The sequence below is a fragment of the Epinephelus moara genome, chromosome 17 (assembly GCF_006386435.1).
Source record: "Epinephelus moara isolate mb chromosome 17, YSFRI_EMoa_1.0, whole genome shotgun sequence".
Lineage (NCBI taxonomy): Eukaryota > Metazoa > Chordata > Actinopteri > Perciformes > Serranidae > Epinephelus > Epinephelus moara.
Window position 1 is genome coordinate 33,525,907 of NC_065522.1, and position 13,954 is coordinate 33,539,860.

General features: G+C 43.8%; 1 protein-coding gene across 3 annotated transcripts in view; it reads right to left on the bottom strand.

Moving 5' to 3' along the window:
- Window positions 1-12,483, bottom strand: part of rnf175 (ring finger protein 175) — a 394,559-nt gene extending 382,076 nt beyond the window's left edge. The window contains exons 1-9 of one of the 3 annotated variants that reach the window (XR_007571350.1): window positions 12,075-12,483; window positions 11,679-11,716; window positions 11,389-11,530; window positions 11,119-11,273; window positions 9,411-9,518; window positions 6,812-6,932; window positions 5,877-6,010; window positions 4,244-4,345; window positions 2,619-3,547 (exon numbers count right to left, since the gene is read on the bottom strand). Coding sequence is in view for 2 of the 3 variants with exons in the window: in XM_050066404.1 (XP_049922361.1) it covers window positions 3,427-3,547; window positions 4,244-4,345; window positions 5,877-6,010; window positions 6,812-6,932; window positions 9,411-9,518; window positions 11,119-11,273; window positions 11,389-11,530; window positions 11,679-11,716; window positions 12,075-12,095 (942 nt within the window). In the remaining variant the exon portion in view is untranslated. Of the gene's footprint in view, window positions 1-1,204; window positions 3,548-4,243; window positions 4,346-5,876; window positions 6,011-6,811; window positions 6,933-9,410; window positions 9,519-11,118; window positions 11,274-11,388; window positions 11,531-11,678; window positions 11,717-12,074 lie in introns of those variants that run through there. The other 2 variants (XM_050066404.1, XM_050066405.1) reach the window with 2 other exon arrangements.
- Between the last annotated feature and the right edge of the window lie 1,471 nt (window positions 12,484-13,954).

Here is a 13,954-nt window from a genome sequence, read left to right on the forward strand (position 1 = left end):
ACATATACATATATATATATATATATATATGTATATACATATGTATATATACATATATGTATATACATATGTATATATATACACATATATATATGTATATATATACACTTATATATGTATGTGTATATATATATACATATACATATATATGTATGTATACATATGTATATGTAAAAATGTACTTATAATAATATATATGTATTAAGTAATAATTTTATAAGTACATTTATTTTGATTTTGAAAATTCACACTTCACAGCTCAAGAGTCGAGGTAAAAGATACAAAAAGGAAAAACACAAGCTGCGATAAACCATCATCTTCAGAACCTGTTACATCAGCCATCTTGGGTCTATCATACATCCTCAAAATGGCTGACATGAAACCCAGAGATTCCCTCGCTGACCCTTACACCTTAAGATTAAACGTAAAGTTATGAGCAAATCAGAAATGTTTATTTCCAAAACTAAATTCTGGGTGACTCTACCTGTTAGGTGTGAAGGTGCTTGTGATGTGTGACTCTACCTGTTAGGTGTGAAGGTGCTTGTGATGTTCTGGTCAGCAGTGGCGGCAGAGTCAAAGGAGATGGACTGAAGTTCCTCTGTGTGGTTTGGAGCAGGTGATCTTCTCTCCCCGCAGACACAGACTGGATCCATACATTAAGTGGGGAAGCTTCTGGTCACGTACTGCCAGAGCGACTTACATTCAGTTTGTACTTCATCAAAAGAACACCAGAACCTTGAATCATTTAAGTTAGAAATAAGGGTGGTGAGTGAGTGACTCAGAGGTAGGGTCACATTGATACATGATTTTGAGGAGTACCGTGATATAAATGTTGGCGGTCATCACACAGTGAACATTTGCTGATCTGTGATATTGAAAGAAAAACAACTGGACGATGAGTCTCTCCTTTATATGAGTTCTTTTCTATGAGGAGACTTTTTGCACAAACTCAAACAAACTTGTTTAATAAACCAACAATAACTCCTCTGTTTTCATTCTGACTGATAATGAGATCAATTCTGTGATACCATAAACCGTATATTTTATTGTACTGTGAAAATCTCACACAGTTGCAACCCTCCTCAGAGGTCTGTTAACTGTTGTTTAAATGATCTTTTCCCGCCCTTAAGTCTTCAGCGAACCTCTCTGTAACTGTGACCTCACCATTTGTCATCAGTGAACACAGATTATCTGAAACTTAAACTTGGTTTTATAAATATTTAATAAATACAAAGTTAATATCAGCAGCAGTGTTGATAAGAAAGCAACGTCAGTTTGATTTGGCAAAAGAAAGCTTTCCTCCCGACAGATCGACAACTTCCTGGATTTGATAGAAACCCATTCACACCTCAGTGACTGAATATCTGAACGGTGGTTACCATAGTTACAGGGCGCATGCCGCCATGTTGAGAGTACAACAACAAAATTAACAGTTCACCTATTTCTGTCTGATCTTTGTAACGTGGTCCTTGAAGGCAAGGGCGTAGGTTTCAAAATTCGAGGGGACACAGATGAAATGGGAGGTTGGAAGCTCCCCGCCAATAAACACGTAATTGTTACTGGGGGACAAAAGCACATTGTAAATGCTGAGGAGGTCGTGTCCCCTGCGTCCCCCTGAAACCTACGCCTGTGCTTAAAAGGTATAGTTTACTCTCTCCTACACTGGTTTACATCATGGAGGATCAGCTGCACTGGTATGTCTTGCTCAGCAACATATTAGACCGAGTCACAATACTTGTTGACAATAACTTCCGGGAAGAAAACGCCCGCATAACGTACATGAAATGAACTGAAGCCATGTATACAGTCAATCAGAGCCAAACTGGCCGAGGCGCTCTGAGCATGCTCCACAGTTTCCGCCCCGGGCTTTGACCCGGAAGTCCAATAGCATTAAATGTGTAAGAGAAGAAGAAGCCGGTAACAACATGGAGAAATCTACATCCAGAGCCGTGACTTTTTGGACGGACCAAATGTACAGAGCTGTAAAGTTGCCCACCATGGTAGCAGTTAGCTGCTAGCTAACCGTAGCTAACTTGTTTGTCCATTGTTTGGTCTGTGACGTAATAGGTCAACAGGAAAAAGGTCCAATACTAACAAGCTGAAAGGGGGCATATCTCCACCTATCGTAGAGGAGTCGATATATTCCAAATACAGCGTATCCTTGTACTGATGCGTTTTCCTGCGGCCCTCGTCCACAGCAGTACACTGCTAAGCTTCTGTGCCGGTATATTTGGTTTCTGAGTGATGCTAGCAAAACACAGCACGTAAAATAATCGCAGCAGAAACGTCAGAGAGGACGCACCACCGTGTTTAACTATAAATCTTTAAATGTTGCAGTTACGGCTGAAAATGACAACAGAAATAAGCAAGTTTGCTGATTTCACATATCTGTCATTAACTGCCAGTTGTCTCCCCGGAAGTGATTGTTGTTGTTCGCGTGACGTCATGGTGATTCAGTCTACAGTGACATTCTGACTCCACCTGCTACAACAAGTTGTCATCAATCTCAGCTTCATACAAATAAAATCATAAAGTCCAGTTCAGACCAAAGATTCATGACGAAACAAAACTGTTTTACAGTACAGACTAGAGATGATACGCCGTCTCATGGCGGTCACTTCCTGTCAGCGTTACAGATCAGAAGCACAGAGAGTCGTTGGCTAGAGATGATACGCCGTCTCATGGCGGTCACTTCCTGTTGACGTTACAGATCAGAAGCGCAGAGAGTCGTTGACTAGAGATGATACGCCGTCTCATCGTGGTCTGAGCTCGACTCAAGCCGGCAGGTTTTTACTACGTTACAGAACGGAGCGTTGACAGTAGGTGTTTGTTTTAACTCGTCTCGTCATGAATCTTTGGTCTGAACTGGACTTCACAGTACAGACATTCCAAATAAAACTTCTGTAATAAACACAGCAACATGAAATGTAAACAGATCATGTGTACCACAACTTTCTGGACAGAACCATCCATTTTGTAATTTGATCTGCAGATGACGGTCGTGTTAGTTAGTGGTGTCAGCAGAGCCAGCAGTGTGCAAACAAACTACAAACGGTTTAAAAAGGCATTCTGATGATACAGTACAAAGAAAAGCAATGACTTATTACAATAAAAACAACATGCATGACAGCGACGTTTCCATCTTCCTTGTGTCAAAACGTTCTGAAATGATCGAACACTGGATCTGTGCTTAAATATTTCTGTTCAAGTAGGCAGCAGTTTTTGGAGTCGCGGTGTCCTCTGCACGCAGACACCCAGACCACCTGGGTCAGTCTGCTGGAAACTGTGCAAGCGTTCAGTCAAACAACATGTGCTGAGGAAACTAAAGACTTCAGAAGCAGCCTGAGTCAGGTCCTCACAGCGCTGACGTTTATACAGCACTTTTTTCTTGACTCCAGAACGTACTTACGGCGGTGTTCCTCAGGTCTATTCCAGGCCCAGGGAGAAATTTATCCCGTGGACGATACCGATGATGATGGGTTGCCAGGCAACAAGGTACCTGAGCCAATCAAGCAGCTGCCCATACAGTACATGTGTCTTCTCCCAGCTGGCAGTGGGTAAAGGAATTAAGGAGAGAGTTCAGATAAATGAGATGACGAAACATGGTTTGCTGGATTTTTAAGTAGCGGTGATGTGGGGAAAACATGTCGAAGCACCCAGAGGAACCCCACGCTGACACGGGGAATATTGCAATAATGTTGTATTGTGACAAAGGTATCGTGATAATATCGTATCCTGGGGCCTGTGGTGACTCTCCCCCCTAGTCTAAAGTCTGATGCATAACAATAACCTGATATTAAAATCTAACAGGGTGCACATCATGATGCCCAGCAGAGTTCACGCTAGACTTTTTTTTAACAGCCAATATGGCTGCTAATATTACAGATTTCTAGCCATATGTTTTAAGCAGCCATTTAACAGCCTACATTTGAAAAACACTTCAAATTAAATAAGTTGAAAATAAACTAAATGAAGAAGCGGCCTGTTGAACAGAGCGACTAATCACAGGTTTGGTGGCAGAGGCAAAGGGGGAAAAGGCCTCGGTGCGCCAAGCGTCACCGCCACCCTGACAGGTCAGTTGTTGCGCAGCTGCCTGGCCGTTCACACCAGAAGCGCATCTCTGTGTGCTGGTCAGTGAGAGACTCTGCTGTGCTGTAATCACACGCAGAGCTCTGTGTCCGTCTGCTTCTGTCGCCTCGCTCTGTTTGGACACCACTACACAGTAAACACAGGAAAAGGATACGGGTTGTTCATCATCCTCTTCAAGTCAACCTTCTCGTTGCAGTACGGACACGTCTGCTTCTTTCCCACAATGCACCAGCCGCGGATGCAGAACTCATGGAATCTGAAGGGGCGGGGCAAGTTAAGGCAGAAACACTAGGGACTGGGAGGTTACAGTGGATGTTTCAACAAGGTCTAAAATAGGACACGGCAAAAACAAGTCAATGAACAGAACATCAGCCAGCAGTTATTATTCTGATAATCGTTTCATCATTTAGTCGACTGAATATCTTTGGGTTTGGAACAAAACAAGTGACACTGCTCGCGGAGTCTGTGATTGGCATTTTCACTTTTTTCTTTTAATCGATCATTATGATCGATCATCATCAATTTAGCACTCCTGGATACAGACTAAAAACCAATCATAGCGTAGCATCGATCAGCTCCGACCAGGGTCCAACAGCTACACAGCTGTGCTCCATAGACTCTCGTGCAGTTGTTTCAGATTCACCTCACTTTCAGGCTGGTTTAGTGGATCTTGAGTTGAACACTGTGTCTGGAGCATGCTGGTGTCAATGATGCTCGTAACCAGGAGAGGTTGGAAGAAGATACACGTTTCTCCCCTGCTCCAAAACCAAATTCAAACCCTAACAAGGGTAGGGTTAGCTAGCTAGCTGCTGGAGGTACAGCCCAGAGTCCTGTACGGGTCCTTTTTTCTGTAAGCTGAAACCATTTCCCTCAGTGGATTTACTTTAATTGGAATTACTTTGATTTACTTTAATTTCACAGATAAGAAACAATAAATTGTGAAGACAATAAAGTCTTGTGTGTGATTTATCGGTTGAAATATGAGCAGAGAAAATCTCAGCTAGCTGCTAGGCTAATTTATACAATGCCATAGGCTTGTGCTAATAACGTTAGCATGTTGTATTTGTTTGGAAACATGTTTAGTATAAGACAGTTGTTTTGTCAGTGAACCTTGTGAGCTGTAATGGAGCTGAATTTTGTAACATTACCTTTGTTACATGTTGCTGTTGTCCCTGACTTTATATGAGAAGAGGAGAAGTACGGTAGCTGCTAGGCTAATTTATACAATGTAAAATGCCATAGGCTTGTGCTAATAATGTTAGCATGTTGTATTTGTCACAGTCTGATTTTATACAAGTGTTTGCAACATCTTAAATGTGGCCTTGACTTGCAGCTGAACACATGTTGCCCGTTTCGTAGAAAATGCTGAGATATATATTGTGTATCGCTCGTCAGCCTGTAAATACCAAGACATGAATATTTGTCCATGTCGCCCAGCCCTACAACCTAGTGAAGAGCTCTGTGTTTAGAGAAGGGCACAGGGTATCACAGCAGAGGGCTCGGAACGCTGAGGCAACAGGCCTCCAGAGTTTAGAGGAGGTTAAACTGCCGAGTCATGGTGACTCATCCTCTAAAACAACATCCTCGTACACTCGAGGCTTCTTGGTAACGTGGAGAATCTTCCCTTAACAACACCTGGATTCACCTCCTCCATCTCTCCGTCTCACACCTCTCTGATCCTTTCTCTTTTCCCTTCCCCACCAAGACTGTTTTCTCTCAGTCTGTGACCTCTGACCTCCCTGTGAGGGCTCAAGACACACACAACCATCAGCTGGGTGTGAGGATACATGTGTCCACAGGAGAGCTGGTAGGTGTCTTCTATAAACCCTTCCTCCTCCACGTCCACCAGGATCCTCTGTCCGCACACCGCGCAGATGTCGTTGGTCAGACTCCTGCTGGGCATGCCTCCTTTGTTGTAGTACTGCGCACACACACACACACACACACACACACACACACACACACACACACACACACACAAACACACACACACACACACACACACACGAAGGGTTAACACAAATAAAATTAGAAACCTCACAACTTCAAATTTGAGACTATTTTATTATTTAAGAAGCTATTGCTTCAACACTGAATTTATGACTTTTTAAGGACCTGCAGACGCCCTGGTTTATATCTAAAGGAATATCCTCAGGACAGATATCTGTAATATCATCCATAATCAATAACAATATTAATACCTTGCTCTCATGTATGCATGGACAGTAAATCATTCGGGAGCTGTGAGGAGGAAGTGTGGGACCTCAAACTGACCCCTGTGGGACCTAATACTGACCCCTATGGGACCTGATACTGACCCCTGTGGGACCTGATACTGACCCCTATGGGACCTCATACTGACCCCTGTGGGACCTGATACTGACCCCTGTGGGACCTGATACTGACCCCTGTGGGACCTCATACTGACCCCTGTGGGACCTCATACTGACCCCTATGGGACCTCATACTGACCCCTATGGGACCTCATACTGACCCCTGTGGGACCTAATACTGACCCCTGTGGGACCTCATACTGACCCCTGTGGGACCTCATACTGACCCCTGTGGGACCCCCACAGTTATGTCTAAGCATGATGATCTGTAATCACCCATCTGTCACACTGAGTCTAAAAATACATGTATCACGTGTTGAGACTTGAGTTTGAATTTTCATGACCAGAACTGAAATAGTCATTTTAGCGGGGAATCAACCCCAATCTACCCCAATTGTAGAAGCCATGTAGTCGGAGCAGATTTCAGCAAAGTCTCGTCCCATGACGCCGTAGTAAAGCCCGTAAAACAGCATGATCACACCTACGTCCATGGAGTCCTCTGCCTTGATCCTGCACAGAGACAGACAGGGACAAAGACCAGCTGTCTCTGAGTGAGTGGAGATGATTCACGTGCACTGTCCTGCCAACAGAAACGGTGCTTTACTGAGCTGAGAGACATTTAAATTGGCAGAGGTGACTTCCAGTCACAGTCTGATGCTTTAATGTGTCTTCATCAAGCTTTAAAAATAAAGACAGGGATCTAATTAGCAGCAACTGTTTCTCACAATATTACTTGAAATGTTCTGTAGTTTAAGATTGTTAGATGAGGATCTGCTGCTTTCCTTTGTCATATATCACCACACACTGAATCACCTCAGCTTTTAGTTGAGCAAAACACAACATTTAAAGATGTGTGATGGGCAATTTTACAATTTTTGAAACTTTGAGCGATTGATTTAAATAGACAGCAGGACTGTACCGAATGTCTTCAGTTTTTCGCACATATCAATTTATCTGTGGCAGGCTGCCACGATTAAAACATCTGAGCCACAATTAGATTTTCTGTTTTTGGAGCTGGACCGTTCATTAGATGTGCCGTTAGAATTTATATACCATTCATATACGTCGTCATTACGCCACTAACTCAAGAATGACTCAGCAATAAATCACCTCTGCTGGTGATAGCAAGGAAATAAATTACTAATATCTGTAAATCTACATTATTCTAACTCTTTCAAACATGATCAGAACTCAACTGAATTTAAAAAACAGTTACAAAATAATGTCACTACTGTATCTGTGTTTCATTATGTGATGCTTTAACCTCTTGTATTCAAGTTTCTGTCATTTTATTTTTATTTTATTATGTGTCTCTTTTCTTTTTTCTTTAGGTCCACTGTACAACTGTCACGTAATTTCTCCCGTCACATCTGTTTCACTTCTGTTGCCTGTTTTAATGCTGTGTGAACGAGAAGAAAATAAAAGCATTAAATAAAATTTAAATTATATTAGAAAACTGGGAAAAAAGAAGAACAATAAAACAGCAATAATTTGACATAACTTCCTCTTTCCATATGAGCAACCGGACTAGGCCTGTCACGATAACGAATTTTGCTGTTTTTAGACCATTTTTTAAATGTATATAATGATAATAAAGACATAATGAAGCAAGTACACCCTTTTAAAGAGAAATAAACATTTACTTAACAAGAATATTTACGAATGCAAAAAAGAAAATTTAAATATCCTAAATAACGTAAAAATATCTAAATAAATACAAAAATAGACTGTCTCTCATTCTCTGGTGTGCAGTTAAGTTGGCCGTATTCGCTCTTTTTGTTGAGATGGTTTTAGAACAAACCCGGCACACGGGCTCATCCAAATTACTGGGCTCCCCTCTGTCATTTGGTTTAAATCCAAAACACCCCCACACAGGGGTCGTGGTGTTTGGTTTAGGAACAAGTTCCATGTCTTTCTCTTGCGCTCAACTCTGTATTCTTCTGTCCAAATTGGAAATGTGTGCTCCTCCTCTGCACCTATCTCCTATGGTGTTCCCCAAGGCTCCATTTTAGGCCCAATTTTATTTTCACTATACATTCCATTAGGCTCTATACTAAGGAAATACAATAAATCTTATCACTGTTATGCAGATGATTCCCAGTTGTACCTCCCGTTGAAACCATCAGATCCTTGCAGATGAATTCACTATTACTACGTATTAATGACATAAAATCTTGGATGGCACGAATAAAGTTGACTTGACTTCTTCTCTGCCTCGTGTGTGTGTGTGTGTGTAGCCCATAGCCCCGCCTCTCCCACAGAGACAAAAACAAAGAGCTTTCCCTCGTTCATTACGCTAATGAACCAACTCACCTGGCTGCCAGACGATGCATGGCAGTGAACGCTCTTGTCGTCCAGTCTCTTTGGTGGAGAGAGACGAGGAAAACAAACACGCATGGATACGGCAATTAATCGCGGCCGGAAAAGTTACTGTCTACCTTTTAATTTCCCATGCAATTAACTGACCTCTCGCATATCGTGACAGGCCTAAACCTGCCACATTAAACCAAATGAATCCAGTACCCTGCACACTGCAGTCGTGTTATGTGTGATTGTGTTTGCAGATGAAATTCCCTTCCTGAAGTGTGACGGCCAGAGGAGATATGTCATAGTTGTATAATGTGTCCATGATAATAACAGTTTAAACTGTTGTGTAAAAGGACATAAACTTCAACTTCACCCTCAAGCTGACGGCCGAGGGCTGATTCAGACTCATCAATATCTGGGTCCAACAACCTTTTTCATGACTTAGGGAGCCAAACATTAAGATCTCTCTTGTGCACCATGGTAATTAAAAGTGTTAGAAAACTAAAATAAAGGTACAAATCTGACAGAGATGAAGGATCGTCCTGTGAGACAGACCTGAAGACAGTTGTTTAAAGTTTAAATGTCCAGAGTGAGACAAAACAGTTGTACATTTTGCTCTGCAAGGTAACTTTAAGTGTCCTATACGACTGACGGAGCTTTGGGAGATCGATTTTCTCTCACCTGAAGAAGACGTTGAAGCCGAACATGGTGAACATGATGGCCATGTAGCCGAGGACGCCCACTGCATAGCTCAGCTTGTAGATGAGCAGGAACCACTTGTACACCATCCTGAAAAAACATGCAAATAACATCACAATATTCAGAGTATTTCTGTGATAACGATATTCTTGACCATGTGACACGTTAGTAAAAAAAAAAAGTTTGATTATTAATGTAAGAATAAATTCAGTGATGTAGTTTTACAGTTCCCTCCAAATATTCAGTAAAAACTAAACTGATGTGTCATATGGGTGAGTCCGTGTACACCTTTACACGTGTCTGAGATCATAAATGGTTCTGAAAAATTAGTACACGAAAAATGTTTGTTTTTTTTTTAAGGGGGAGGGGGGTGATACTAATTGTTGACTAACTGTGAATATGACAAGAAATGATGTGAGACCGGGTTTGGCAACAGGTCAGTAGCCTACGTGCTCCATTCTATTTAAACGGCAGGTTCGTTAAGGGGGTCGTTCGCCAGTGGGCTACAGTGAGTACCAGGCCATCAAATCACAGCATCCGCGGTGAGAGGACACGGAATTGTTGCGCTTTTACGCACGGGTCAGTGGTGAAGTGGCGCACATGACTCGTGCTACGGACGGACAGACAGACGAGCCATGTATCTTGGTGCCGCTTAAAAACAGGTAATACATCTGGCTACAACTTTCCCACATCAAATATCTGTGATCGCCTTGACCTGCGTGTGTAAAAGCGCACACAATTCCGTGTCCTCTCACCGCGGATGCTGTGATTTGATGGCCCGGTACTCATTGTAGCCCACTCTTACAAGACCCAATAATAATAATAATGATAATAAGTTACTGTGGACCTATATGCCGACCCGCTGCTTCTTCCCACTTTAACCTGAATAACGAACCGGAGCTAGCTGGGAGCAGCTAGCGGAGCGTTAGCCGCAGCATGACCGGAGGGAAGCACAGCCAGTTAGCCTCCGCTAGTCTCTGAGCTAGCCCCGGCTCTCCGTTTGGATCCAACCGGAGCACCGAGCCCTGGTTTGTTATTCAGGTTAAAGTGGGAAGAAGCAGCGGGTTTATCGGGCAGCTGAGTGAAGTGGAGCCTGAGGAGGAAACACCGGGAGCGTCTGGATGTAATAGTCCGTGTAGTGTGTTCAAATGCAACTGACACAGGCGACGTGAGGCGACACAACAGTTGGCTTTCGTCACCGCTAGTTCTTTGATGTCACTTTGGTGTGTCTGCACCTTGATAGACAGCCCTCTGGACTGTTTTACTCGTTACCATGGAAATGTTAGAGCGACGACTACAAGACATAAACCTCGTGTTCAGGGTTATTTTGTGAGTGAACAAAATAAACGTCTGTCTAACATACAGACTGCAGACGGACACATACAGACATGATTGTGTCGGGCTGTTAGTGACATCACAAGACCCTATGTTTCTACATGTTTCTGTATCATGATGTTGAATATTGTTTCTGACCTACATGATTAAAGTCTTGTTTTAATATTCTGACTCTTTTACATACACACAAGTTTTGTTTTATAGTCAGCTATTGATAAACAAACTACAGTGTCATGAAGTATGTGCCCTGAGTGGACTCTGGAAGTCTGCAGGAAGTCCACATTAGGCCCCTGTGGACTGCTCGGGAACACGCCCACAAAGACATTTGGACATTAGTCTCCACCATCACTCTCACCTGGGCGTCCTGCAGGACAGCGGCTTGCGAGTGGCTCTGAAGATGACGTAGCTGGTGACGACGGAGAACATGCCCCACATGGACAGAAACCTCCACCAGTAGAGTTTGATGGTGAAGTAAAGAGGAACCACCCACATCTGGACCAGCGTCACCAGCTGAGGAGACAGACAGACAGTCAGTATCATCCTTTATATCCACATCTGTCACCTCTCCTCCTCCTCCTCCTCCTCCTCCTCCTCCTCCTCCTCCACCACCACCACCACTACTCACATTGTAGGAGCGGTGGTGCCGCTGCTTCCACTGCACCAGGACGATCTGAGCCACCACCAGCGTGGCGATGAGGATCAGCACCATCTCTGCGTGCATGGCCTCGTGACCCCTGTGCTTCACGTGCAGGCGCTCATGTTGCACCCTGAGCCAGGAGCAACAGAAAGGTGTGAGGGGGGTGGAGGACAACACAATGCAGACAACATCAGGACTTCATCACATATTCCTGCACTCAGGATGAACATGAGAACATTTCCGTGGTGCATGCTGGGAAACAAAGTGCTGCTACTCACTTCCAGTTCTCTCTGTGTGTCATTTTCAGCAGGTCGTCCTGGAATAGAGAGGCAGGGACAGAAATAGCAGCTGTGGGTCTCACTGGACAGTTTAAAGTAGGTTAACACAGCTCGCTGCGCTACATGACAAATAACCCGCTGACGAGACAAAATAAAACCCCAACATGTGATGAAACAGCCGCTTCTTGTCTTTAATGACGCCTTTATGCTGCCACGTCCCAACAGCAGCAGCAGCAGCACAGTATGGACACAGCTGACTTGAGCTAACGTTAGCTAGCTAGCTCGGGATACGTTAGCTACCGTTAGCCGCAGTTTCCGTTAATCTAGCCGTTAAAAGTATCACCTGTCGGGGCGAACAGTGTGTGACAGCCGCGGTGTTACCTGCAGTCTGCTTACCTGGGGGTGCACACCCGCCATGTTTGGTTTTTACCCTCTCAAAGGTGCAAGCTAGCCGGCTGAGCTAGCACTGCTTTGACAGCAGCTCCTCTGACAGCTGCTCCAAGGCGGCGCAGGTACGGAAGGCCGAGAGGATCAAAATTAAAACCGCGAGAACATACTGAATCCAGGGGCGTGAATACAGGGGTCTGTAGGGTGGGGGGCTGTATGTCCTCTACGTAAACTATAACAACTATGAATTAACTAATCAAAATAACCTTTAAATACATGATGTCTTACTGTCTGCAGTGATGGCTGATGATAACAGTCTCTATTTGATCATGTGACCAGACGATGCACCTCAGGAGCGAGTTCAGATGCACAATCTGTCACGACTGACAACACTGAGCACATCTACAGGTCCAGTGAGTGTGTAACGGTGCGTTCGTTTTGTACTCGGAGGTCGGAAATCCCCAGTTCCCAGTCAGAAACTTAAACTTTAACGCACCCTGAGATCGGATTTCCAACTCAGAAACTTGGAGCAACCGCATCAATCCTGACTTATGAATTCAAGATGGCTGCCGGTCACATACGTAGTGAGTACTGTTTATAGCAACTTTATCTTATGTGTCTCACATCAGGTCAGCCTCATCTGCGGCGTTCATCAGTCGGAGTGCATGATGGTTTTGAAGCTGTCTATACTCCCAAAGTGCACGGGCAACAAAGGCTTTCTTGTGGGCGTCCATGCTTTTTTCCGACTTGTCCACCGTCATCAACTAGAATGCAAAAACTGTTGTCAACTCATTCCCACTTCCGACTTCCGAGTACAAAACGAACGCAGCATATGTCCTTCCCTTCCAAGCTGTATGCACCGGGCCTGTGTGCATTAACTTAACACAAAAATACTAATTATAAAAAGCATTCTTCTTCTCATTTTATTTTCTTACTGTCGGTAAAATGGTCAAACAGTTGGTGAGAGCGCATTAATGACTTGTTTAGGACTATAACTCAAAGGTAACTTGAACTTTGGACTTGAGTGCCAAAACTTGGACTTATTTGTGACTTGCAAAACACTCAGTACGTTTCCACGGTAACAGTGAAGACGTTAAAACGTTACTTGAATAACGTAGGCCAGATTAAAATTCAACATCATGATACAGATATATGTAGTAGTATAGGCTATAGACTATAATCAATATGCATCTTAATATTGCAGCCTAGCCTATAGAAGCTGTGCAGTCTGATCATGTAGGCGAGTGCTGCAGTGATCACTGTATGCATGATAGTCTCCAAGCCTGTCTGTTAGCCTCTTTTATAATGCTGCAGACTTTACGTGATGACAGTGACGTCACATTACGTACGCCTGCAGTCCACAAGGGCTCAGTCTGCAGGTCCAGAGGGAGGAGATGGATTCAACCCATGTTGTTACCGGCTTCTTCTTCTCTTACACATTTAATGCTATTGGACTTCCGGGTCAAAGCCCGGGGCGGAAACTGTGGAGCATGCTCAGAGCGCCTCGGCCAGTTTGGGTCTGATTGACTGTATAGAGCTTTTACTGTTAGTAAACAGTATGACGCTTTTTGGTGGGCGGGGCTTAGCTGGAGGCAAAACAATTCTCCACAGATGTTAACTAGCGCTAGCTAAGAGGTTCTGTTGTCTTGTTTTAGAAGATGGAGGAAGATGATTTGAGTGGTGCGTTCAGAAATACTTACCCAAGTGTCGGAGCACACTCACAGAGCAGCGCACTCTCAGAGTGGCAGAGCGCACTCTGGACACACTGTCTGTGGAGACGGAGCAGCAGAGCGCCGAGCGGAGTGAATGTGTGATTAACTTAACCGTTGGTTCATTCATGTAGAAATATAACGCTGCGTTTCTTCCACCAACAGGGCTCTCATTTTAGT